At 43.5% G+C, this 27,026-nt stretch overlaps 1 protein-coding gene and 1 long non-coding RNA gene across 3 annotated transcripts in view; one reads left to right on the forward strand and one right to left on the reverse strand.

The window, feature by feature from the left end:
- The window catches only part of LOC144369042 (uncharacterized), a 65,798-nt gene that overhangs the window by 33,734 nt on the left and 5,038 nt on the right, over window positions 1-27,026 (reverse strand). Inside the window, exon 3 of the mRNA XM_078028116.1 lies at window positions 15,117-15,205. Coding sequence (XP_077884242.1) covers window positions 15,117-15,199 — 83 coding nt within the window. The 5' untranslated portion in view covers window positions 15,200-15,205. The remainder of the gene's footprint in view (window positions 1-15,116; window positions 15,206-27,026) is intronic.
- On the forward strand, window positions 18,956-26,447 carry LOC144369043 (uncharacterized). Of its 2 annotated transcripts, none has more exons than XR_013428474.1 (3): window positions 18,956-20,610; window positions 21,440-23,978; window positions 26,199-26,447. It is a non-coding gene; the product is annotated as an uncharacterized LOC144369043 (long non-coding RNA). The 2 variants fall into 2 exon arrangements; XR_013428473.1 differs by lacking the exon at window positions 26,199-26,447 and adding an exon at window positions 24,761-24,910.

Below are 27,026 nucleotides of genomic sequence, written 5' to 3' on the forward strand. Positions count from 1 at the left end.
TGCACACACACACACACACACAATCTATTTTTTTTGTGTTTTGTTTTTCAGCACTAGAAATTAAACCCATGGCCTCATGTATGCTAGGCATATGCTGTACCACAGAGCCACCAAAACCTATTTTTGATAAATAGATGAAGGCAATCCAATGTAGAAAAAAAATGGTCTTTTCATTTGAAACAAATGTGTTTTCCTAAAGGGAAAAATAAAAACTGAAATCCATACATATCATGTACAATATTAAAAAATTTTTTATGTAAACAAACCTATATGTAAAACCAACAATTTGAAAATTGCTAATACAGAAGAAAAATTCTGTAGATTTTTATAAATAAAATACAAATCAAAACAAGACAAAACTGAGTGATGCATGGTGACACACACCTGTAATCCCAGTGACTGGGGAAGCTGAGGCAGGAGGATCTCAAGTTTGAGGCCAGCCTCAGCAACCTAGTGAGACCCTCCACAACTTAGCAAGACCTTATCTCAAAAAATAAAAAGGGCTGGGGATGCACCTCAGTGGAAAGCAATCCCGGGTTCAATCCCCAGTACCAAAAACAAAACAAAGCACGAAAACAAACAAATGCAAAAACAACCGAAAAAACTGGACCTCATCAAAAACAAAAACTCTTTGAAAAGCAAAATAAGTATCTTACAAAGAACTTCTACCCAAAATATATAAAGAACTCTAACTCAATAAGAAAACAAGTAATCAAGAATGAAATAGAAGATTTGAACACACACACTTTACCAAGAAGATGTATAGATAAACCATGAAAAGGTGTCCAACATCATTAGTCATTAGGGAAATGGACGTTAAAGCCACAATGAGACACTGCTACACACCTGTCGGAAGGACTGAAAGTAAGACCTACCACACCAGATGCTGGTGAGGAGCAACTGGACCACCCAGTGCCAGTGTGAAGGAGACAGGTTACACCGCTGTGGACGAGAGGCAGGCAGTTTCCCAGGTCAAACACATAATCATAGTCATTGCACAATTAGATATTTGCACTAGAGAAAAGAAAGTATTTCTGTACAAGGACTTTATTTGTAATATAAAGCTGTTTTAGAGGCGTAGGCAAAAACTGGGAGAAATCTAATGTCCATCAACAGAGGAATGTATAAACAAATTGTATATCTACGCAACAGAAGACTACTCAGCAGCAAAAACAATCACTGTCTGTGCATGTGGTCCTAATGCAAAGTAAACATGCTGAGTGAAAGAAGCCAGACAGAAAAGAACACGTCATGTGGTTTCATTCCGCTAGAACCTTATACAATGTCAATCAATCTACAGAGACCGAAATTGATCAGTAGGTGTCAGGGAGTATGAAAGAGAAAGAGGAGGGGAGGGATTACAACCCAGCAAGAGGAAATGTTTGGGGGTTCCCTGTCCCAGGTGTGGTGATGGCCCACATGGTGTGCATGTGTGTGAAAACTCAGCACAGCATCCAACCCAGGATGTGCTTTTAGAAGCAGAGCCATTAGTCAGAGGGTGTGCACCTCTCTCATCTGATGGACCCCACCAAATGCCCTTCCGAGGAGTCAGGGGGTATCCTTGCTCACTCTAGTGCCCTAAGCACAGATGACTCTGGCTGCAGCCCAAGGCAGCCCTGACTTGCTGGAAACAACATGCAGGGTGAGATGTGCTATGTGCCACAGGTGACAGTTACCTACAGATTCACGTATGTGAAGTACATACATTATTTGGTCATTGCTGTCACTCCCCAGCTTAAAAAGGGAAACTGAGACTTGTGAGGTTATGTGGCAGGCCTGATCACTAGGCTGGTGAAGAAGGCCTGGCAGATGGCCTCAGGTTGACACTCTGGCTGCTGTACCGCAGGGTTTCCCATGATGACTCTATGGGCATGTGGCACAAACAGCCTCTGGGGCCATTCCAAGAAGGATCTTCTGCAGGGAGGCACTTCTCACTTTAGGAGAAGCTGAGAAGGACCCCTCAGGATGACATGCTAAAATTGGATAGTGTGCATTCTGAAGCTGCATAGGCAGAAGGCCTTGAGGGCTAAATGTCATTAAGCCACACTGGAAGCTACAGACATATCTGAATAGAATGGCTGGCCACACTCCATCCCAGCCAGCTGTCAGAGGGCAGACCCACATAAGACAAATTTGTTTGCTCATTTGAAAAGGGTGTGCTTTCTGTTGCAACCTACCTTTTCAGGCAAACTATTACCTCGCAGAGAGAGAGGGAGCAAAAAAGCAATAACGCATAACAAGTATAGTCACGTGCCATAGAGCCACTGGGATGGTCCTGTAAGATCACATTGCCTTGTGATGTCACAGCCTTCCAGTTCATATAAACGCAGCCTGATGTTCACTTCTTGATAAGAGAGCTAACGACACAGTTTTCAGAACACATTCAGTCACTAAGCGATACAGAACTGCACGCTTATGCACACTTGTTCAAAAGCTCATTGTGCTGCCCAGCTGGCCTCCTCCTTGTGGACCCTGGCCACCTGTTACATATAATAAGCTGTCTCCTACTGAGTTAAGACTAGAAACAAGACAGATGCCATCAAGAGCTGAGGTTTTTCAATGCAGGCTTAAGTGTGGAGCGCTGAAGGATGAGGGTGAAGTACTGATGAGGAGGTGCAGCTTCTGTGGTTTACTGCAATGGGAAAGAGTTGACCCAGGAGGCACAGTGCATTCCCTGGAGCCCCAGAGTAAGCACAAAAGTTAAACAGAGAAAAGAGTCCAGGGCATCGCAGTGAAATTTAGATGGAACACCAAAAGTGGCCCAAATAACTGAGCAGAAAGCAGGAGGTGTGAGCAGACTCAGGCAACACAGAGGAAACAAATAATATACGGCAACGCTGAGCACGAGTGCCAAGATGGGATTCCGAGACGGCCAGCTGCATGCGGTACACGCAGACCCAAGCAAAGAGAAACTGACCCAGCACAAGGACAGAACTGTCTATGTTGTGTGGACACCAGCGGTGTGGGCAGGCTGAGAAGGCCTGTATGCACCCACACCTGGTACCCCACTGTGCTTTCCAAGCACCCTCTGCAATAAGAAGGCCCAGGCCTGCAAGGAAGGGGCAGCTCCTGCAGCTGGGCATTAGGAGCCTGGGTCCCTCAAGGTATCAATGTAAGGAAGAACAGCTCAGGAGACAAAAGAGGGGGATAAGAGCAGCAAACTACAGAGTAGACTGTGACATACTGGACTGTGACATAGGAAATCTGTATCCACCCATGCAGGAGACACAGCTGCTGTACATAAGGATTCCAAACAACATGCTCCCTGCCCCACGGCCCCAAAGCCTTGGCACCCTGCACAGGAGACCACAAGTACCACCTGCACCAGGTACCCTGATTTCCAGGGGGATTGGAGACCAAGGCAGGAGGATGGCAAATTTGAGGCCAGCATCAGCAACTTAGGAAGACCCTATCTCAAAATAAGAAATAATAAAAAGGGCTTGGGAAGTAGCTCAATGGTAGAGCACTTGTCCAGCATGTGCGAAGATTTGGGTACAACCCCTAGTACTGTCAAAAACAAAAAGGAGGAAGAAAACAAGCACCTACCTTAGGAAGTTAAAGGGGGAAAAAATAAACCTAAAGCAAGCTGAAGGAAAACTATACTATAAAACAAATATCAATGAAATTGAAAATGGAAAAACAATAGAGGAAAAAAAATTAAAGAATCTGAAAACTAGTACTTTAAATAGACCAATCCAATTGTAAAGTCCCAACAAGGCTGAAAAAGAAAAAAGACACAAAGTCATGATATCAGAAATGAAAAAGGTTTCTATTGCAGACTGCAAAATAAGACATATGAATGGCCAACAGGTTTATGAGAAAATGCTCATTATCAATTGTCAGCAATCATCAGAGAAATGCAAATCAAAACCTCATAGAAGCATCATCTCACACCTGCTGGAATGGCTATTTTCAAAAGGACAAAAGATAACAACTGCTGGTAAAGATGAGGAGGAAAGGGAACCCGTATTCACTGTTGGTGGGAATATAAATGAGTATAGCCATTATGAACAAAGGTATGGAAATTCCTCAAAAAATTAAAAATAGAATTACCATATGATCCAGAAATCCCACTACTGGATCCATGCACAAAATAAAGGACATGAGTATGCCATAGAGATATCTGCACAACCGTATTTACTACAGGACTATTCATATTGAGAAATGGAAAGAACTAAATTGGGGCAACCGCACTGGAAAGCAGTATAGAGATTCCTCAAAAAACCAGAAATGGAACCACTATTTGACCCAGCTCTCCCACTCCTTGGTATATATCTAAAGGATGTAAAATCAACATACTACAGTGACACAGCCACGTCAATGTTTATAGCAGCTCAGTTCACAATAACAAAACTATGGAACCAACCCACGTGTCCTTCAACAGATGAATTGGTTCAATCTGGTACAAAAAAAAAAAATCTGAACCCAGGGCAGCAGGCCCTGGAAGTAGAACTGTGGTTACCAGGGCTGGGGGATGAACGGGAGGTGCTGATCAAAGGATACACAGGCGTGGGAAGCTCAGGGACCTACTCTACACCATGGTGACCACAGCCAAGAACAACAAATGTATCAAACACACGTAAAGACTGCTGAAAGGACAAATTTTAATTGTTCTTACCACACACATATACACACACAAAAAAAAAAAAAAGAAAAAAAATCCTGCAATATTGTTTAGGAATAAAAAGGAATGAAAGATATCCAGATCAGTCAGAAAGATCAGTAAGAAAGAAAAGGAACTAGCCTGGTCCAGTGGTACATGACTGCAATCCCAGCAACTTGGGAGACTGAGGCAGGAGGATCACAAGTTTAAGGCCAACCTGGGCAATTTAGTGAGACCCTGTCTCTAAATAAAAAATGAAAAGTAAGTCCAAGGATGTAGTTCAGTGGTAGAGCAAGTGTTTCACATACAAGAGGCCCTGGGTTCAATCCCCAGTTCCACTAAATAAATAAACAATCAGGACTGAGCATGTGGCTCAGGTGGTAAAGGACCTCTGGTTCCAATCCTTAATGAAAAAAAAGGTGGGGAAAAGGAGACGAACAACACTATAAATCACTTAGATCATAAAGACATACACCTAACAACAGAATAGCCATTCTTCTTAAGAGCATGTGGAATATTCTACAGAATAGATCACATATAAAACCTTGAAACAAGTCTTAAGTTAAAATTGTTAATGTAATGGAATTACTGCAATGAAATTAGAAATCAATCACAGAAGGAAAATAAAAAGCTCATAAATAGGTGGATATTAAACAACACTCTTAAACAACAATGGGTTGAAGATGAACTCACAAGGGAAATTAGAAAATACCTGGAGACCAAAACCAAGAAGGAAACTTACAGCTATAAATCCTAAATTAAAAAAGGAAGCTCTCAAGTCAATAATCTAACAGTATGGCTTTAAGAAACTAGAAAAAAGAAGAGCAAATTAGCTCAAATCCAGCAGAAAGAAAAAAACAATAATGATCAGAGCGGAGATGAGCAAGACCAAGGACAGAAATGCAATAGAGAAATACATAGACCCAATAGCTGATGATTTGAAAAGGTCAATAAATTGGCAAATCTTTCCCAGATTGACTAATAAAAAAGAGAGAATATTCAAATTATGAAATTCAGAAATGAGGGAGGGGACATTACTACTGGTTTCACTGAAATCAAAAGGATTATAAGAGAATACATAAACACATATAAAAACAAATGTGATAACTGAGACACAAATGAAGTCCAAGAAATACAAACTACCAAAACTGACACAAGAAGAAATAGAAAATATCAACAAATCCATAAAAAATACAGAGATTATATCAGTAATCAAAAGAGGACCAGATTGCCTCACTGTTGAGTTCTACCAAACATCCAAAGAATTAACACTCATACTTCCCAAACTCTTCCAGAAAGCTCATGAGGAGGGAACCCTGCCTGATTTGGTCTGAGAACAGCATTATGCTCACACTGAAGTCAAAGATTAGCTAAAGAAAACTGAGATCAACAACCTTGATGAATACAGGCATGAAATCCTTAACCCCAACTCAGCAAACTAGAAGGGGTGCTACCAGGTGTGCACAGCTGTCTCAATATCTGGAAACCAGCCAGTGTAACACCCAACATTAATAGAATAAAAGTCTCCTCTAAGTGGAGGCAGAAAAAGCACTTGACTAAATCCATCTCCCCTTCACAAGAAACACACAAAACAAACAGGAACAGAGGGGCTTCCTCAACATGATAAAGGGCATTTTTTTCCAAAACCTCATAGCTGACATCAATCCCAACATCGAAAGACTGCAAGCTTTCCCCTAAGATCAGGAATAAGGCAAAACGGCCCATTTCTATTACTTCTATTCAACACAGCCGGAGCAATTAGGCAAGACGAAGAAATAAAAGGCATCCAGCACACAAGAGAATGTAAACTGTTGTATTCACAGATGCCATACAAACACCACACATAATCTGCAAAAAAAAAAAAAAAAGAAAGAAAGAAAGAAGAAAACCCGGTTAATCAAAGAATTTGGCAAAGCTGCAAGATCCAAAGTCAACATGCAAAAAAAAAAAAAAAAAAAAATCACTTGTATTTCCATACACTAGCCATGAACAATCTGAAAAGGAAATTAAGAAAATTCCATTTTCAATGGCATCAAAAAGAACAAAATGCTCAGGAATTAATTTATCCAATGTGATATTAGATCAGACCCTAAAAACTACAAACACTGCTAAAAGAAAACCCAAATAAATTTAAGACACTAGTGTTCAGGGATAGGAAAACTTATTGAGATGTCAGAAGCAGCAAAACAATCCAGAAAAGAGCAGTAAATCTGAAGATGCGTGCCATCTGATCCCAAAGCTTCCTGCAAAGTCACAGTGATCAAGAAGGGTGGACTTGTGCACACTGGCAATCAGGACGCTCAAGTACGTGATGCTGTGATGCTGTGTGGACGTCGCAAGCCTCAAGAGGTGACAGCAGAGGATTTGTCTCCCAGGACAGCAGGGCTGGGGAGCAGAGCAGTGGTGGGCGGAGCAAGAGGCACAAGGAATGAGCAAAAGGGAGAGCAAGGGCTTGGGAGGTAACGAAATTATTTTGTTCTCTGATTATGGGGTGATTAAAATTCACCATTAAAAAACAGTAACTTTACTACATAACGATTGAAAAAAATTAAGATGATCCTAGGACATGTCCTAAAACCTACTGTGTAGTGATCACATAATCTTGTACACACCTCTCAGAGCGTGACCATGGTGTGGGTGGAGTTGGGAGGAGAGTGATCACTGATGTTCTGCAGAAATGGATGCATGTAGTGATAGGAAAAGGTAGACTGAATTTGGCTTTTTTCATTCTTTCTTTATTTGGTACTGGTGATGAACCCTGGGGTGCTTTACTACTGAGCTACATCCCTAGCTCTTTTTAAGACAGGGCCTCAAACTTGCAATCCTCCTGCCTCGGCCTCCTGAGTCACTGGGATTACAGGTGTGCACCATCACACCCAGCTGCTTTTCTCATTGTTTTAGAGTTCAGAAGATGATATGTGTCTTAAGACCTGCTCTTTCACAGACAATTGCCACCACCCAACTCTTAATACTGCTGGTTAAACCACGCTTGAAAATGGATGTACTCCACTGTATGGAACCCAGGCCTCCATGAAGTGAGCATCTTTCTTAGAAACTGTCCTGGGATGGTGTAAGAAGGCAAGAATGCACATGTGGGATGTGGCCCACGGTGTGCACCAAATAAGCGGCAGCAGGCAACTTATTACAATTTTGCTACTGACAGCTACTACTAAAGTGAGTAGTTGTCACCATTTTCAGAAACAGAATGATCAGAATCCTGGAAGCAACCAGACTCCCGTAGTCAAATAAAGATAGGCTCTAGGGACAGAGCACCTAAGTCCAACATGCCAGCAGTTTGCCCATGAAGATGCCATGGTTCCTGAATAGCTGAGAGCACGAAGTCACTGAAGCTCAGAAGGGGTTAATGGACCACACAGTGGAGCAAACTATATGGCAACACAAAAGGTCTGAGAAAGCAGAGAAGGTGCTAATTTGTAACATAAGGAGGAGAAACAGCCTTCAATCATCTGCTTCACTTTTCAAATATATACAGAAATGGAAAAACAAAGCCTTGAGCTTTACGACAGTGACTTGAACGGGTTCATTAACGCGCACTCCCTCAAAATGCTGCAAAATCAAAAGTAAAGGCTTTCTCATTTTCCTCAGGCCTACTGCTGAAGACAAGAAAATAACAGAGACAACATCACAAAGCCTTAGAAGTCAGACAGCAGACAGTGAGTGGCAGTGACCCCAAAAAGCTGAGTCCCTGACCAGGAGAGGATGAGCTCAGAGGCTTTATGCCACCAAGCCTTAGGAAGTGTCCCCTGGGGTGGGGGGTGATGTCTAAAAGCAGGAAGAAGGGGGTTGGAGCTGGAGAAGGGGTGAAGGCCTTCATTTAAGGCAGCATTTTAGGAATATTTATGATTCATAGGCACTTGCAGATTAATACAAGGAGGTTGCTGCCCTCTTCACTCAGTTCCCTGGATGGTGTCCACCTCAGTGGGGCATCAGAGCTAGCTAGCAGAGCTGCCACTGCCTTCCTGACTTTTGCAGGTCACGGGCTCTCAGGCTCCTGCCCCCCAGCAAGATGCCAACAGGCTCACCCGGCTGTCTCTGGTAGACATGGGCACTCCTCCCCACCCTGGCCATCTCCTCTTCTGTCTCCTGGACGAGGCTGAGTGACCTGCCACCAAAAGCTCTCTAGCTGTTCAGTGGAATTCCCCAGGGAAACCACTGGGGCCTGCAGAGACCTTTCTTGGGAGCATTTTAATAATGGCTTCAGGTTTTTAATGTCCTAGAACTATTCAGATAATCTATTCATCTTTTGGTATATATTTGGTACATATCTTTTGGTATGTATTTCATATTTTGGTATATATATTTGGCATACTTCATATTTGGTAGTTGAAGGTTTTTGAAGAACTGATCTCTTGCTTCCAAGTGAATGAGTCTCTGAGCATGAAGCCGTCTGCCGTGCCCTGTGACACTACAGGATCCACAGCGGCAGCCCCTGCTTCAGCCCTGATACCGATGATGTGTGTCTTGTGGCTTCTTAATACTTGTCAGTTTTGCTAGCAGTTTATCAATTTTATGGATTTTTTTTAAATGGCATTTTGTTCAGTGATTTTTTCTCCGTTCTATTTTTTTTTATCAATTTCATTTCTTTCTGCTCTTCATTATTTCTTTCTGCCTATTCTAAGCTGCTTCTGCTCTTCCCTCAGGTTCTCACAATTAGCACATAAATAAGAGTCTTCTTTTCTTCTCTAATGTGAATGTCTCTGAAAGTTTCCTTCTCAGTACTGGTTTCACTGTATCTGACAAAGTTTTGTATTTTCATTATCACTCAGTTGTGTATATTTCTCTTAAGAATTCCTCTTTGACATGTGGAGGATTCAGAAGCACATTTGGAGATTTTGTGTCATTTCTGATCGTTTGGAGATTTTTCTGTTGTTTTTCTATTATTGACCTCTACTTTGAGCTCAATGTAGCCAGAGAACATACTGTACATGAATATGATTCCTTTAATTTTGCTAAGGTTTGTTCTGTGACCCAAGATAAAATCCACTGTGGTAAATGTGCCAAGTGGACTTTAAGAGAGAATGGATAGTGCTTTGCAAACACTGACCATACCTGTTAGCTGACAGTGACATTCAGTTCCAGATCTTTGCTGCTTTTCTGTTGGCCCCCCACCAACTGTGGACAGCAGTGCATGGGTGTCCTCTGTAAATGCTTGAGTGTCTGTTTCTCTCCTCAGTTCTATCTGCTTCTGCTTCCTGTGTTTTGAAGTTCTGTTGAATGGCGTGTATACACGCAACAGGGCAGGTGCAGGGCTGCCATGGGCCCTGCTGATACCAACCTGACAAAGTGGGATGCCTGCAGAAAAAAGGCCTCCCATCCTAATGGCAGAGATGCCTGCTAGCATCAGACATGGTTCATGAGGGCAGTAAGGAGCCCCTTCACCTTTGTCTCTCCAGTGCCAGATGGGGATAGAAGCTCAGCTACCTGGTCAGCCTGACTCAACCAAGGTAGGACAATCCTAGTCAGGGACACAGCCTGCCCACCTACTCAGCCCTGCTACACTGCCAGGCAGGGGCACTTGTGAAGGCTGGGGTAGGAAGTAGACTCACTGGGCAGGGGCTCTGTGGGGCAGTGGGGTGGAGAACAATTCTTTCCCTGGCATCAGCCAAAGTCAGAAAGGCATATTCAAGGTTACCCGCTATCAGGTGGCACCCCTGTGGCTGGGGGAGTGAACGTCTTTGGAGACTTTGGTCTATGTCTATGGCTGGTTGTGCATTCAACCTTTTGAGGGTTCCATGTCCAGGACATACAGCTGGTATTCTGGGAACTCAGGGGACTACCACCTCACTGTCCCCAGTCCTGAGGTCCCCACTGGACTGCCTTCCTCCATCTTGCAAGGCATCCTCCACCAGCTGGCTGTGTGTGTCTAGGTCTGCAGGTGTGAGTTGGACCTGGGAAGAAAGGGGACTGCCGAGGAACTGAACTGGATGTTGAAGATTCTTGAAAACTGGCACCCCTCATCCTAGCTTCACCTCACGCCAGTGATGCCACATCTTTGCCGAGTACCACAGGCCCCTCCTCTTCAAAGAACAGTGATTCTGGGCTTGGGGATAAGTCCTCTGCTAAGGTACAGCAGGATTACCCCATCCCCCAGGTCAATGGGACATTAAAGTTCCACCATGATGCTGAGCTTCCAGCACCATCCCCCACCCAGCTCCCAGGAGCTGGTAACAGGCTGATATCTGCCAGGCCCAAGTCTCCAAAGATATGCCAGGCTGAGAAGAAACCAAAGAATAATAATTCTGAGGGCACCAAGTGAAAGACCTCAGCTGGGATCTCCTAGCAAAGCCACGGGGACAAATCCCAGGTTTCTAGCCAGGTGCTTGCAACCTCACTCCTAAATGTGCAGCCAGGGCTCCAGGGTACCAGTGGGTACTGCAGAGTACCACACTATCCTCCGACATCTCCAGCACCAGCAGGCAGGGCTCCCTCAGCCCCCAAAGCCTGGGGTTGCCCACGTGGACTGGGGCCTAGCCAGCACATCCGTGGGACCTGGCAGGCAGTAAGCGTGGCCGTGACGGAGAGGCTCCGGAGTGTGACTAACAGGCATTGGCACAGACACACGAGCCTCTGGAATCACTGAAAGTCTACCCAGTTGCTAAATCCACAGACAACATTTAGGATTTGCCAGAGCTGCTATTTGACAGCAGAAAATAACGAATCCAGATTTGTTCCACTTGAAAGGGCCTCAGCTGTTGCTACTTAAATCTGTACTGACACTTCCGTTTTCTGTGCTGAGATGATGTGGTGTGAGGGATGTGTGTCACTTACACAAAACAAGTAAGTATGTCTACTCTCTTGTGTGTAGCAAATGTAACCTAGGTGAATGCACACACATATGAATTCCCAGTACCCAGGTTGGCAGTGCTGTCCTCCTCGTTCCCCCACCAGCTCTCCTGTGACCAGCTGGCCGACTGTGGTCACGGGGAAAGGCTGGCTGACAGCAGCAGGGCCCTCGTGTCCATTGTCTTTCTCTGAACCAACCACTTCAAAAACCACTCCTCAGAAACTTTCAGAGGACTGAAGGAAAAGCACTTCAACCTCAGAAGTGAGAATCAAAAGGAGAAACAGACCCTTGTTCAAAGGGGGTCATCTAAGTCTCCCCTCTCTTCTGCGGCTGCAGGGAAACAATGACAAGCCCTCTGGCCTTGACAGCACTGGTGTCTCCCCCAGGGGAGCTGGGGCAGATGCTTCTGGTGTCTAGAGACACTGCTCGTTCAGCTGGCCCCAGCCCCTCTGTCACTACTTCCCAGCCAGAGGGCTACCTGATGTTGTCTGAAGAAAACTCACTACAACAATATGCTCCTCGTTCAGGACAAAAGTGAGCTACAAATATGGCTATCTCAAGAACACCAAGCCTACCTGTGATGCTATGGGACACTTGAGGCACAACCCATGTGCCTGCCCTGAGCCTGGATGGCTGGGGTCGTGGGAGGAAAGTGAGAAGGTACAGGGGGTGCCATTGCAGGGTTGGGCAGAGGCAGGGAGCGCCAGAGATGCTAGCCCACCCAGTAGAAGAAACAGACCTTAAGAGAGAGACAGGTCTGTGGAAGGAGAGGCGGGTCAGCACCCTGGCCAAGCAGGACTCCCCCACCTGCACAGGAATCTGTCCCTGAGAAGCCAGAGGAGCCACCTGGGCTCTGTGAGTCCTGGTTTTACACTGTCTCCCTGGCTGAGTGCACTACGCAGAGCCCCTGCTCACCTGGGGTTGCCTGTCACACATGACCCAAGTGTGGAGCAGCCACCCAGATGCAGGTACCTGTGTGACAGCCATCTCCACCCTCAGCTGCTCCTTGGCTGGAAGTCAGAAGTGCTGCTGCAGAACTGTGGTGCAAAACTCCACCAAAGCCTCTCGACACATGCCGACCAGCTCCCAGTGGCCAGCCACGAAGCTGCTTCTTTCCACAGCTGCGTTTTCCAAGTGAGACAATGGGGACAAGAAGCTTTGATCATTGAGCAAAAGATGTCAACAATAAAGCTCTTTCTTGAAGTTTAAAAAATAAACCCAAAGCGTTCCAGCCCACACAAGCCCCACCCACGCCTGGCCATGCTCCTGTCAGCCGCAGCATGAGAGCTGTGGGCAGCCAGAGTCCTGGCAGAAGACAGGATGCCAGTCTGTGACAGGAGAGCTGAGTAACACAGTGCTGGCCCATGTTGACAGCCTCAGGCCCTTGGGGCAGACTGTTCTCTGCCCCCTTGGCTAACACCCTGAGGCGCACCTGCCAACACCCAAATCCAATCCCTTCACTGCATCACCTGATAACAGGATTCCCAGGGACACGGGGTGGAAGGGGGGGGGACAACCACAGGACATACCTGTCTTGCATGGCATTAAGGACTCTGTCATGTGAGGGGCCAACTATGCTGATTCCTGAGCACTTGGTGCCTCCTCCATGAGAGCTGACCTGGGGCCTCCATCAGCCCAGCACTCTCTGGATGCCTCCTCCACGGCCAGCTCCTGGCCCTTGTTCCTCTCATGGCAGACACCAGCTGAGCTCTCCTGCCTTTGTGGCCCTTGGCGGCATGCACTCCTAAGCTGCTAGCCATCTTTTGGGGCCTCCCAGTCTCATTCAAATGCCTCTTGCATTGAACACCCCCACACACACACACACACCACCACCACCACTCACACCTCTGTGTTATGAGCTCTTCACCACAGATAGGGCTGCTCCATGAGCTGAGGGGTATATGTATAGGAGATATGCTCGGCCCTCCTCTGGCTGGGAACAGTCACTTCAGCTTGGAAGGGTGTCCCACAGCAGATGCTGCCTGGCACTCAGCTGGGGAGAGCTGCCCACCCTGGAGGCCAGTGGTGCTGGCTGCTGCAAATTCAATCATGTTGCTCTTCTACTTTCAAACACATAATGGCTTCCCATTGTTCAGAGAATAAAGACCAAACCCTCACTGGGGCCCAGGCCTGGCCTCCAGCTCCCCTGCCATCCTATGGTTAACCCATGGCCACACACAAACGTATTTCCCAGGGGAGCCCCCTGCCCCCAGACACCTTCTCTCACAGCACCACCACATTCCTCTCCATCCATAATTACAGAGCCAGGATTGCCTGTGAATAATGTCCCCCCAAGTCCCCATTAAACCACAAAACTGATGAAGACGGAGAGTGTGCGTCTTGCTCACCACTCCATCATCCTCAGTGCTGAGCCCTGACGGTGCCCACGGTGCACACGCGGTGTCTACCGAGTGAATGACGGAACGAGCGCAAAACAAACAGCCTGGGATCTGGCAGGTCTCCAAAGTGCTATTTATAAGGCCTCCGTCCATATATTAGAAATGCTTCAGAAATGAGGGAGGAAACCTCAAACCTGGAAGGGACCATAACTGTTTTTGGCTCAACACTTCTGGGCCTGGTTGGACCAGAGGCAGCGCACATATTTTCTTGCTTTTACTCAACAACCCTGCAAAGCTGGGGTCATCCATACACTACCCACGAGAAAACGGAACCCACAGGGGAGAAACAGCTGAGGCCACTTTAGCCCTGGGTACCAGGGTTTGTCCCAGTCTGCTGGGCCTTGGCTGCACAACCCAGGGAGGGCCATTAAAACTCCAGCACCAGTGGCCTCACCAAGGGCCACCTGGTATTCACTGGGGCTGTCCTGGTTCCCAGGTCTGTTCTCATTTCACTCACCAGAAACAGCTCCCTGGGTGAGAAGCCCTGGATGCCAGACACTTGGTCCATGGCATACACTTAGGGCAGAAGGGAGGCTCCCCAGGCATGGCCACTCAGCCACACTCACTCTGCATCCACAGTTGCTGTCTCCCATGAGAGATGCCAGAACTGGAAACTTGCCACTTTGACTAGAAACTGAATGGTAGGGCTGAAGTGTGCATCAGGGGACAGTCAGGAGGGGCTGCTCAGCACCCCACCCACACATCTGGATCTCCTTTAGGACCCTGACATGTCTTGGGGAGAAAGGAAATAAGATCTGGGAACAATCTCAGCCCGCGGTCTCTGCTTACAGAGAAGTGAGGGGTGCTGAATGGCGGAGGTGCAGGAAGCGCATCTAGGAAAACAGTAGCTCAGGGCGAGTGAGCGCGTCCTGAATAATAGACAAAGGTGCCCAGCTGACAACAGAAAGCACATCTGGTTGGGCTACTGCTTCTGTAAGCAGTTCTCCTCATCTGCACCTCCCAGTATTCCACTGCTCATAAATTCCTTGCTGCATCTAGAGTTTCACAAGCCAAGAAGATGGGCCTGTTGCTTTACCTTGCTGGCAGCAAAGGCAGGTCCTACCAGATGCCCGACAAGAGTGTCTGCGAGCTCCTGAACATGGGGGAGGCTGCAAGGCCCAGCTGTCTGCCAGTGCTGGCCAAGAAAAGGATACTGGAAAAGGTCCAGCCCAGTGGAGATGAGTGTCCCTGCAGAGGAACCCAAGCGGATGGAATGTGATTGAGGAACAAAATGCCATCCAGGAGGCAGTGGAGGAAGGGGTTCTAGTAGACTCCCACTGCCAGCAGCCCCAGCCCCAGCACAGCGTACCTGAGTGTGTCCACCTCCTCTCTGCAGAACGGGAAGCTCGACTCAGCAGAGCCCGGCTGGGACTTCAGCATCTTCAGCTCCATCTCCAGCTGCGAGAAAACACAGGGCCAAGGGTCAGCAGGTGCAGGGGGCTCTGCAGGCCTACAGACAGCACAGAGCCTAGAACCTTGCCTGGCCCCAGAGGTCCCAAAAGCACCATTCAAAGGTTCCCCAGACCCAATCCCCTCCTCCTGCTAGGGAACATAGGACGGGGGGCTGTTTTCCTGGGAATCCCAGCAGCCTGAATCTGCAAGGCCACCAGCATGCTACCTCTTGCAAAAATCACCCTTTCCCTTCCTTAACACTTCTGTCTGCAGATTAGCCATGGAGTCACAGTCATTCTGGGAATAATGTGGAGAGACACCAAAATCTCTGGGGCAAAAAGGGACACAGTAACTGGAAAGAACATATTCTAAATTTGCCACTGCTTTGAATGAACAGTCACAGTATTTTCTTTCTTTTGCTACTTCAGATTCCTCTATAGAATACAGAAGCTGAAGGCCTCCTCCAGGAGGAAAGTGAACTGTAATAACACTTGGACACATCAGGGTGGGAGGGTTAGGGAGTGGTGGATATGAGGAGTCCCAGTAATTTCAGGCTTGAGAATGGGTACTGTCAATGGCCAGCCACTGGCCAGGGACCTCAGGAGCCAGAGGACATGCACTCAGAGCTAACCTCCTCTCTCCACCCAGACATGGGCTAGCTAAGGAGGCCCCAGGATTCCAAGGAGCAGCCTAGAAGGAGCCCGAAACTGTGCCGCAGCTGCAGCTCAGAGGCTGTCTGCTAACAAAGTCTGGCCACTCCTCAGTGCAGCTCTCAGGTGCCCTTACCCTTCTCATCCTTGCCAGATGTGGTCCCTTGACCTTGGACTTCTCAGCCTCCAGAAATGTAGGTGGCAGAAATAACTGTTTATTATAAATTATTGTCCTCTGGTGTTCTGTGATAGCAGCTACCAATGGACCAAGACAATGTATTTCAACTTGCCAATGACATTCACTCCTAGCATGCTGACACTAACATGCACTAACATGTCTCCTCTGTGAGGTGTGCACTTGTGCAAGGCCTTGTGCAAACCACAGTTGTTACCGACACAGTTGCTCACTACCAAAGAGCCCTCCCCCTTCCTCTATACTCGGGCCGTCCATATACCTTGCAGGTGCCTATCCTGAGAATCTGGTAGAAGTTTCCCTGAAACTGGCTCCGCCTGATGCATCTTCCATTTCTCTTTGTTGGGAGAGGGCAGCAAGACAACCGGAGCTATTTCGTGCCAACTTTGCTCTTTAATAAGTGGCCTGTTTAGAATTTTCTTTTCTGGGTTCAGAATTGATGAGAAACTTTCTAGGAAAATATTATCTATTCCAGATGTTTGTGTTTATTTAAAAGGACTTGCAATATGGTTCATAATTCTTTCCACAGAAGTCATGTAGAAACCATATTCTTTTTAGGGTTATTTTTTACTTGTCACTTACCTTACTATAGAGGTTTGACATATGCAGAGAGGTCTAAGCCATGGGTGCAAGCTGGGAATATTCTGTGTAGGGTGTGGGGGCCCCACCTGGCCACATAGAGTCCTCAGCACCGGAAGCTTTCTAAGCCTTCCCCAGCCAGAAGCTTGAACATAATTAGTCCTGCTTCTTATTTTGGGTGGTGATGCTATTACATTTTACTCAAGTTGTGAATAATTCATCTATTTTATTGGCTTCATTTCAAGTAACAGGCACCTGGACTCTTATTATTTCTACTACTTCTTGCTCTGCTGTTAACCACTGCTTTGACCATTAGATTCCTAACTTTTGTCTTACTGGGGTTTTCTTTTACTGCATCTCTGACTTCTGCAGCTGGAGGTTAGTCCATGTATATTCATGATTTCTTGTCCCATGGTATAAATATTTAAACCATGAATTTAGATGTTTCCACTGGCTCTGATGAGGACTGCTTTCAATACAATTGTTTTCTAGATTTTACGCACTTTTGAATTGCATTTCTTCTTTGAACCAAGAATTAAGACAGAATGTTTTGTTCTGTTTGTCTTTGTTTTGTTTTTGAATTTCCAAGCAATAGGAGCCTTTTCTTTTTCTAGTTTTCTTTGTGACTTCAAATTTCGTCACATCACCATTAGAAGAGGTTTTATTTGAATTTACAAAGGTTTATAAAGTTTATAAAGCTTCTCTTTATTACCCAATGTGTGATTAACACATTGGGTAATAAACTCCTGGTCTCAGGTGATTCTCCTGTCTCAGTCTCCAAAGTGTCTGTGGTTATAATCACATTCTGACAATGGCCAGATTCCCCAAGCACTCTTGTAAAACCTGAGTCACATTTAAAAATCAGAAGATCTCATATAAAATACAAAACCTGGATTTCCTGCTTCTATTAAAAAACGAGCCGGATGCAATGGTGCTTGCCTGTAATTCCAACAGCTCCAGAGGCTGAGGCAGGAGAATAACAAGTTCAAGGTCAGCCTAAACACTTTAATGAGGCCCTGATCAATTTAGTGAGACCTGTTTTAAAATAAAAAATAAAAAGGGCTGGGGATGTGGCTCCATGGGTAAGTGTCCTTGGGTTCAATCCCCTATAATCTCCAGGGACCCCTCCCCCCCAAAAAAGAAAGAAACCTGGGGCTGAGGATGTGGCTCAGTGATAGCACTGATAGGTCTGTGACAGAGATGCCCTGATCCCAAACCCCAACACCAACCAAAAAAAAAAAAAAAAAGAAAAGAAAAGAAATCTGGTAGTAGTGAATTAGTAGCACTGAGAGAGATACAGGCACCACAAAAGCAGAACAAAATAACTTTGTTTTCAGTAATTATCAAAGAAATCATCTGGTGCGGCGGGTCACGCCTATAATCCCAATGGTTTGGGAGACTGAGACAGGAAGATCTCAAGTTCAAAGCCAGCCTCAGCAAAAGTGAGGCCCTAAGCAACTCAGTGAGACCCTGTCTCTAAATAAAATACAAAGTAGGGCTGGGGATGTGGCTCAGTGGTCACGTGCCCCTGAGTTCAATTCCCAGTTCTAGGGGAAAAAAAATTATCAAAGAAATCATTATTCCTGGAAGTGTCCACATATGATTTCTTTACTGAGTGAACCCTATTCAAATTAGGTTTAATCTCTCCAGAGAGGATCTCTCTTTGATTTGTTTTTAAGATAGACTGTCTGTAAGAAACTGCATTTTTGACATGTGCATTTCTGAATATGATATCATAAAATCTAAAGTTGAACATGTTTTCCTTTTCTTTGTAGTTGATTGATGACTTTTATTTTTCATAAAAAGTCAGCAATTCATGGCTTCCCTAGGAGTTAGGTATGTTATTGACAGTTCTATCTTTATTGATATTCATTAGAATAAAAGATGGAGCATATTGATTATTTCATACATACAATAAATACGCATATATCATCTCGACCAGGTTCTAAATTCTTGACAACTCCAGTTCGTATGCTCTTTTATTGAGAAATAATTTTATGGCTATTTCTTTCATTTCCAATTAGTTCATTTATACATTCTTAGAAGCATGAAACCACCAACTCATTTCCTCAGTCACTAAAAATTTCATGAGGCTTTTTTTTTCCTCTAAATTGCTACTTTCAGCCAAATGAAAAATACTTCCTCTTTAACAAACCATCCTGGGCAAACATGGGAATCCTGACATTGAGCCTAATCCTTGTATAAAGGGATAATGTTTTAAGTTATAAAAATTAAGGTGTTCTCATTTAACCCAGGATGAACAGGCCTGCCTCATCCTTACCACCACTATATTACTTACAACATCAAACCTCTTTTCTAAAAATCATTTTCATTAAGTTAATAAATGATAAAACGAATCACCAAAAACAGCTAATATAATCTATCATTTGTGGTATAACAATAAATGGATCACTCGCTGTGACTTGAATATACCAATCTCACACAAAAGCAGAAAAATCTTTCTTCTTTTACCCCAGGTTCATATTTGAATAGCATCAAGGTTTTTCAATGAATAACTTTTGCCCAGAAGTACATCTCCAAAAGAATACTGAAATGACTTTTCCCATTAAAAATTCTGTGAACGATTTATCTTCCTCCTTCCAGTCATTTTAAAAGGCCATTTGAATTTGTATGAAATACTTCAGAAATCTAATTGCTGAAATCCCCAAGAGAATGAAGACATATTCATCGTTGAAAAAGGAAGTCTAATGAAATGTTATTCTTCTGGGGAAGCTGAAGTTCTGACTCCGGCTGGGTGCTGGGCGTCAGCCATTAGCCCCCACTTGGAAAGAAGGCTCAGAGCTCCTTGCTTTATGCTGATCTGTGGCTTCATGAGGCCATTCCTTCCTGAATACTGTTAGTCTTGCCCTTTATTCTGTTCAAGGGCTATACTTCTCCAAAGGGCCTAGAGGGAAAAATGACAAGAAAGTTGTGAATGAATTTCCTCAAGTTTTGACTATATATGTATAGATGGAATTGACTGAAAAAATACAATGTAGTTAGCTAGTGAAAAGACAGGTTGATTGTGCAGTGGTACCATAAGTAGACATCTTACCTATGGTTTCACATTTTAGTGGTTGGTTACCCAAAAACCTAGTCCAAAGCCTAGTCCAATGAAAATTTCCAGAAATAAACAATTAATAAGTTCTAAATTGCATGCCATTCTGAGTATCATGAGGAAACTTCATACCATCCCACTCTGTCCCACCAGAGGTTTTGAAGCATCCCTTGAACTAGTCTATTCATGTTATATACATGTATATATACATGTTATATACTCCCTGCCTGGTAGTTACTTGATTAGCATCTGTTATCAGAGCTGACTGTAAGCTATCACAGTAGCTCTACCTAGCTTTTATTTTACTTACTAGTAGTCTCAAAGTGCAAAAGTTGTGTGTGTGTGTGTGTGTGTGTGTGTGTGTGTGTGTTGGGAAAATGCATTAAATTATAAGGTTCAGTACAATCCACGGTTTCAGGCATCCAAACAGTGGGTTTGGGAACATATCCCTTGAATATAATGGAATCTATTATAGTTAGAATTCTAAGATGGCCCCCGAGATTCCTGTCTGTTATTGTACAGACTTTGTAGACTGCCTCCCCTTGAGTGTTCAACCGGCAACTATGACAGATAAGTTGTTCCCATGATTATATTATAGCCTGTGGCTGATATGATTTTGCAGATGTAATTAAGGATCCTCATCAGCTGACTTTGGATTCATCAAAAGGAAAATTATTCTGGGTGGGCCTGGCCTCATTGGATGAGCACTTCAAAGTCACTGGGCCTTTCCTGAAAGAGAGATTCAGAGTGGAAGATTCTCCTGCTGGCCTCACAGGACAAATCACCATATTGGGGAAAGGGTCATGTGGCAGCCTCCAATATATGAAGGAATCCCAGTTTACCAAGAAAGCAGAGACCTCCAACCTGTGACCATAATGAACTGAATTCTGTCAACAACCAGTGACCTTTAGGTAAAGACTCCAAGGACCAGGTATGACCACGCTCTTGGCTGAAACCTTGATTTCAGCCTTGGGACACCTTGAGGCTAGAACCTAGCAAAATCTTACTTGAACTCCTCACCCATGGAAACTGTTTCTCCATCTCCAAATATGATATATCTCTCCATTTATGTAGGCTTCTTCAGGGTTTACAATAAAGTTTGCCCTTGGTATTATTAGCCTAAGTTAACTAGTTTTATGCCATAATCTCTTAATTCTTTTTTTTTCAAGAGCAAAAACTTTAGTATAAAAGACAGAAAGAGAGATTCCTAAGGAGAGGAGGGGGTCCAGAGCTGGTGTGGAGGTGTTTTGCCTCTTTTAAAGATTTTAGGTTTCCTTTCTTTTCATGTCCCTTCCTCCACTTATCTTACTTACCTGGCCAAAGGCAGGAAAGGAGCCATCCAGGGGTACTTCTCCCTATTTTCCATATCTGCCCAGAAAGGCAGGAGGGGAGCCACACAAGGGCCATTCATTAACAACTCCTTGCTGGGAGGAACAATTCCCTCCAGACAGGTGACCTTGACAACAGATTGTTGTAGGGCGAAGTGCTCTGGATGTGTTCTTAAATTCTAAACTTTGTGTTGTTTATCTCTTGCTGAACTGGATTATCAAAAGGATTATCTAGGTAATATCTCCTCAGTATAAGTATTTTATCATAGCTTTTGCACTTAGGATAACCTCTTCCTTTAATCTTCCCAACAAATGACAATTTGACCCAGCATAAAATTCTCTAGTTTCACAGTCTTGTCTACAAGCATTGTTGACATTGATCCAATTTTTTCAGCCATTCACAGAGGTTTAAGTCTGTTTTGTTCCTTTTAGGCAACCTGTTTCTACCTGCATGTGCCCTTGCAGAATTTCTTTTACATCTGTGTTGAAAGGGTAAAATTGCTTTGAACTGATGGTCATGAAGTAGTGCTTTGTCACTGTTCAGTAGCATACAGGGATCTTGGAAGCAAAGAGTGGAAATAGTTCCTTTACCTGAAATTTTAGACTCTGCTGGACCACGGGTCCTGATTCCTTGGGAGGCCACTCTACAAAGGAACTGAGTAAGTGAACCAAGAGCTTCCGTTGCCATCTGAGACTTCCCATCTGCATCAGAAGGCAGAGTGAAGTTGCTGTACGATAGAAGTAATGGACCCTCATGATCATGAGAGAATAAGATTGCTGCTACATAATCAGGGCAAGAAAAATATGTCTGGCACTCAAGGATTCACATGTCCATACATAGCAACCACACATGGCAAGTACACAGTAATTAAGGATTCAGACTCCTCACAGGAAAACGTCAGAGTTTCCATTAGGAAAGCAACCTTAGCCCGCAGAATGGTGAGCCAAGGTTGAGAGCAATCCAGAGTAGATGAAGAGGAAAAAGTGAATATCAGTTGCAATTTGAGTAACAACTGCAGCAGAAAGAGTTGTTGCATGAGCTTCCCTCCATGCTGTTGTAAGTCTATATTTTAGAACTTTTAGTTGGCCATCCTGGAAGAATTCATGACAGGATGCCACAAAGCTAATTATTGGGCATAAGTGGCTCCAGATGGTCAGATGACACCCATGCCCTGTCTGCAGCACCAAGCCTCCTGTCTCTTGATACTACAGTGCATGCTAGTCTGACTTCCAGCGCTGGCTAGCATCCACTCTGCCCTGTTGCAGGCCAGAAGTGCCCTGGGAATAATGTCCCACGGAGCAAACTTCAACCATTGACAGAGCAGAGATAGTTTTATGCAAATATACCCTAGTTCCCCTGTCCTTCAGTGTTGTAAGTCTAAGTCTTGTTCTATGCCATCTTCTAGTTCCCCAATTTAGGACTAGGTACATTCACTGACTTCATTCCTTCCCTGCCTCACTCCTCATCACCTGCCAGTGTTGTTTTTTTTTTTTTTTTTTTTTGGAGTTATTTTCCATATCAACCACTTATACTCCAATCCTTACCCAGTTCTTTCTCTGGAGAAATCCAAACCAAGACACTTGAGCAGATTTCCCACAAAGCCAATGAAGCATCAACATCAGATCTCATTTTGTTCAAGCTCCTTCCTGGGCCCTGGGAAAGGCTCTAACGATGTATTTCACATGGTCATATATTTTGTAAAATTGGCCACAGAAGATCATTTTGCTTTTATTTTCTAAATGCGTACCCCAAATATGTATAAGCTCCAAGCCTCACAAAAAAACCAAATCAACTCCTGATTATCTGAATATTCCTTATATATTACTCATTCATTTATTTATTATTATTTGTCTTCCTTCGCTAAAATGAAAACTCCATTTAGACAAGAAAGTTGTCTGCCTATTGAATCACTACTGAATTTCCAGTACTTATGTCAGTGTTGAGCACATGGTAGATGTTAATAGTTTTTATTGGATAAATAAGTGAGCAACCAATAATGAACCAAATACTCTCCTGTCTCTATCTCTCTGCATATGTATGTCCCTTCCTCTGGTTGGAATCCTCTTCTGTGCTCCCTTCAATGGCCACTCACTCTAAACCTATGTCAACTGAAGGTAGAAGACGGGCTATTAGGGAAGAGGAAGAGGGCCTGGGAGAGGGAGGACAAAGGGTAGGGCAAGAGAGGGTGACAGAGAGGGTGGATATGATTAAAGCATGATATACACATGTACATGTCGCAGCAGAACTCATTGATTTGTATAAGTTAATATTGATAATGAAAAAGACCTGTGTCAAATGTTCAAAAATTTCATGGGTAGAAGTGCAGATATGAATTTATGAGGTGATTTATAACTAATCCAAATGCCTAGTTCCCTTTTGTCATGTTTTGGATGTGAGGTGTCCCCCAAAAGCTCACAGGTGAGACAATGCAAGAAGGTTCAGAGGAGAAATTATTGGATTGTGAGAGCCTTAACCCAACCCGTGAATTAACTGAGTGGTAACAGAAGTGGTGGGGTGTGGCTGGAGGAGGTGGGAATTAGGGCGTGGCTTTGGGATATATATTTGTATCTAGAAAGATACATTATATATTTTTACCTAGCATCTTTCTTGCTAGATACAAATATATATCCAAAATTATAGAACCAGACTAATGGATGCCTAGTCTGGTTCTATAGTTTGGCTATTGTGGATTTTCCTGCTATAAATGTTGGAATGCATATTTCCATGTAATATAATGCCTTCCATTCTCTCTCTTTCTGCTTCCGGATCATCATGTGAGCTGCTTCCCTCTACCACACTCTTCCGCCATGATGTTCAGCCTCACCTTGGACCCTGAGGAATGGAGCCTGCCATCTATGGACTGAGACCTCTGAAATCCTGAGCTCCTAAATAAACTTTTCCTCCCCTAAAATTGTTCTTGTCCATCTTTTAGTCACAGCAGTGAAAAAGCTGACTAAAACACCTTTCCAGGTACAGCTTCTTTAACTTTTTCATTTTGAATTGTTTTAAATACAAAGAAAACACACACACACACACACACACACACACACACACACACAACCAAGAACATTGTTTTCTAATCACCTAAATAACTTAGAGACCCTAGAAGCCTGGATAAATAGAACTCCCACAATCTTTTACATTTTTCTTACATTTTTTCCTTATTCCCTGCCACACCCCCACCCCCACCCCCCACCCCCACATCAGATGTCACAAGCAAACTTCTGGCAAGTGCTGAATTGCAGTCAGTCAGTTCATAGTGACAAGTGACTAAAAGCCAGTTTTCTGTGTTGTTGAGTGAAGGAAAATACTTATGTCTTATATCCCAGACATACAGATGGCAGAGTTGAAAGTGTTGGGGAAATTTAGGAATCTGATATACATTCTTGCCAAAAACTGAGCATCCTATATCCTCCATGATGTTACCATGACCAATTTTTTTTCTTTCAAAAAAGCTTTGGATCTACTCCGTATTGTGGTTTGGATATGAGCTATCCCCCCCAAAACCCCCCACCATAGCTTCCTGGGTTTTTGTTTTATATTTTTATTGGTACATTACAAGTGTACATAATGGTGGGATTTGTTGTTATATATTGGTACAAGCACACAACATCACAATGAAATTTGGCCAATATCATTCTCCAGTATTTCCTGTTTCCTTCCTATCTTCCCTCCCCCTGTTACCTTTCCTGATCTCCCTTCCATTCTCACTAGATCCCTTACTCAGCTTTCTCTTCCCTTTTCCTCTCTAGCTTCTACATAAGAGAGGAAACAAATGACTCCTGACGTTCTGAGCATGGCTTATTTTACTTAACATGATATTTTCAAGTTCCATCCATTTTCCTGCAAATGACATTATTTCTTTCTTCTTTGTGGCTGAATAAAACTTCATTGTATAGATATATCACAATTTTTTATTCATTCACCCACTAATGGATGCCTAGTCTGATTCTATAATTTGACTATTGTGGACTTTACTGCTATAAATGTTGGTATGCACGTATCAATGTAGTATAACGCCTTTAATTCTTTTTTAAAAATTTTTTTAGTTGTAGATGGACACAATACTTTTATTATATTTGCTTTTATTTTTGTATGGTGCCAGAGATTGAACCCAGTGCCTCATGCATCATAGGCAAGTGCTCTACTACTGAGCCACAACTCGGCCTCTGTTGCTTTTAATTCTTTAGAATAAATACTGAGGAGTGGTAAAGCTGGGTCATATGGTGGTTCCATTCCTAGTCTTTTGAGAAATCTCCACATTGATTTCCATAGTGTTTGCACTAATTTACAGTCCCACCCACAGTGTAAAAGTGTTCCTTTTTCCCCACATCCTCTCCAGCATTTATCATTGTTTGTATTCTTGATAACTACCATCCTGACTGGAGTTAGATAAAATCTCAGAGTAGTTTTTTTGTTGTTATTGTTTTAATTTAATTTTATTTTATTTGTCTATTTTTTTTAATGTGGTGCTGAGGATTGAACCCAATGCCTCACACATGCTAGGCAAGTGCTCCTGCACTGAGCTGCAACCCCAGCCTTCAGAGTAGTTTTGTTTTGCATTTCCCTAATCACTAATGATGTTGAACACTTTTTTTATATATTTGTTGAACATTTGTATTTCTTCTTTTCAGAACTGTCCATTTAGTTCATTTATTGTGTTATTTGTTGTTGGGGTTTTGTTTTGTTTGTTGTTGTTGTTGTTGTTGCTGTTTTGGTGGTTTTATTGTTGTTGTTGTTGTGGGGAGGTTTTATTTATTTATTTTAGTTGGACACAACACCTTTATTTTATTTATTTATTTTTATATGGTGCTGAGCATCAAACCCAGTGCCTCACACATGAAAGGAAAGTGCTCTGCCACTGAGTTACAGCCCCAGTCCTTTTGAGTTTTTTATATACTAAGGATATTCATTTTCTGCCAGAAGAGTAAGTAGCAAAGATTTTCTCCAATTCTGTAGATTCTCTCTTCCCAGTCTTAATTGTCTCCTTTGCTATTCAAAAGCTTTTTAATTTGATGCCATCCCATTTATAAACTCTGGGTATTAATTCCTGAGCTTTAGGGGTTCTATTGAAAAAGTCATTGCCTGTGCCTATATGTTAAGAGGGTTGACTCTGTTTTCTTCTTGAAGTTGCATCGTTTCTGTTCTATTCCTAGGTCTTTGATTCATTTTGCATTGACTTTTTCACAGCGGGACAGATGAGGATCTAGTCTCATTCTTCTACATATGGATATCCAGTTTTTCCAACACCATTTGTTAAAAATGCCGTCTTCTCCAGGGCATGTTTTTGGCACCTTTGTTAAGGACCACATGACTATCTGTGAAGGTTTGTCTCTGTGTCTTCTCTTCTGTACCATTGATCTAAATGTGTATTTTTATACCAGCACTATGTAGTTTTTGTTACTATAGCTTTTGAAGTCAGCTATTATGATGCCTCCAGCATTGATTTTTTAAAATATTTTTAGTTATTTAGATGGACACAGTACCTTTATTTTATTTATTTATTTATTCATTTGTTTATCTTAGAGATACGATTTCTTCTTAAATTTTGAAGGATAGCTTTGGTGGATATAGCAAACTTGGTTGACAGTTATTTTCTTTTAGTACTTGGAACATCATGTCAAATCTTTCTGGCTTTTTTCATTTTTGCTGAGAAATTGGAAGTAATTCTGATTGGCTTACTTCAAAATATGACCTCATGTTTTTCTCTTGAGTCTTTTAAAATTCTATCCTTGTTCTGCAGGTTAGGCATTTTAATTGTGGAGAGTTTCTTTTATGATCTTGTCTGTTTGGGTTCTGAATGTCTCCTGTATCTGGATGTTCATCTCATTCTCAAGATTTGTGTTTTTGTCTATTCTTTGCAGTAAAATATAGCTGAGCCAGGTGTGGTGGTGCACACCTGTAATCCCAACAGCTTGAGAGGTTGAGGCAGGAGGACCATGAGTTCAAAGCTAGCCTTAGCAACTTAGCAAGGCCTTTCACAACTTAGTGTCTCAAAACAAAATACAAAAACAGAGA

The sequence above is a fragment of the Ictidomys tridecemlineatus genome, chromosome 12, assembly GCF_052094955.1.
Source record: "Ictidomys tridecemlineatus isolate mIctTri1 chromosome 12, mIctTri1.hap1, whole genome shotgun sequence".
NCBI classification, from domain to species: Eukaryota; Metazoa; Chordata; class Mammalia; order Rodentia; family Sciuridae; genus Ictidomys; species Ictidomys tridecemlineatus.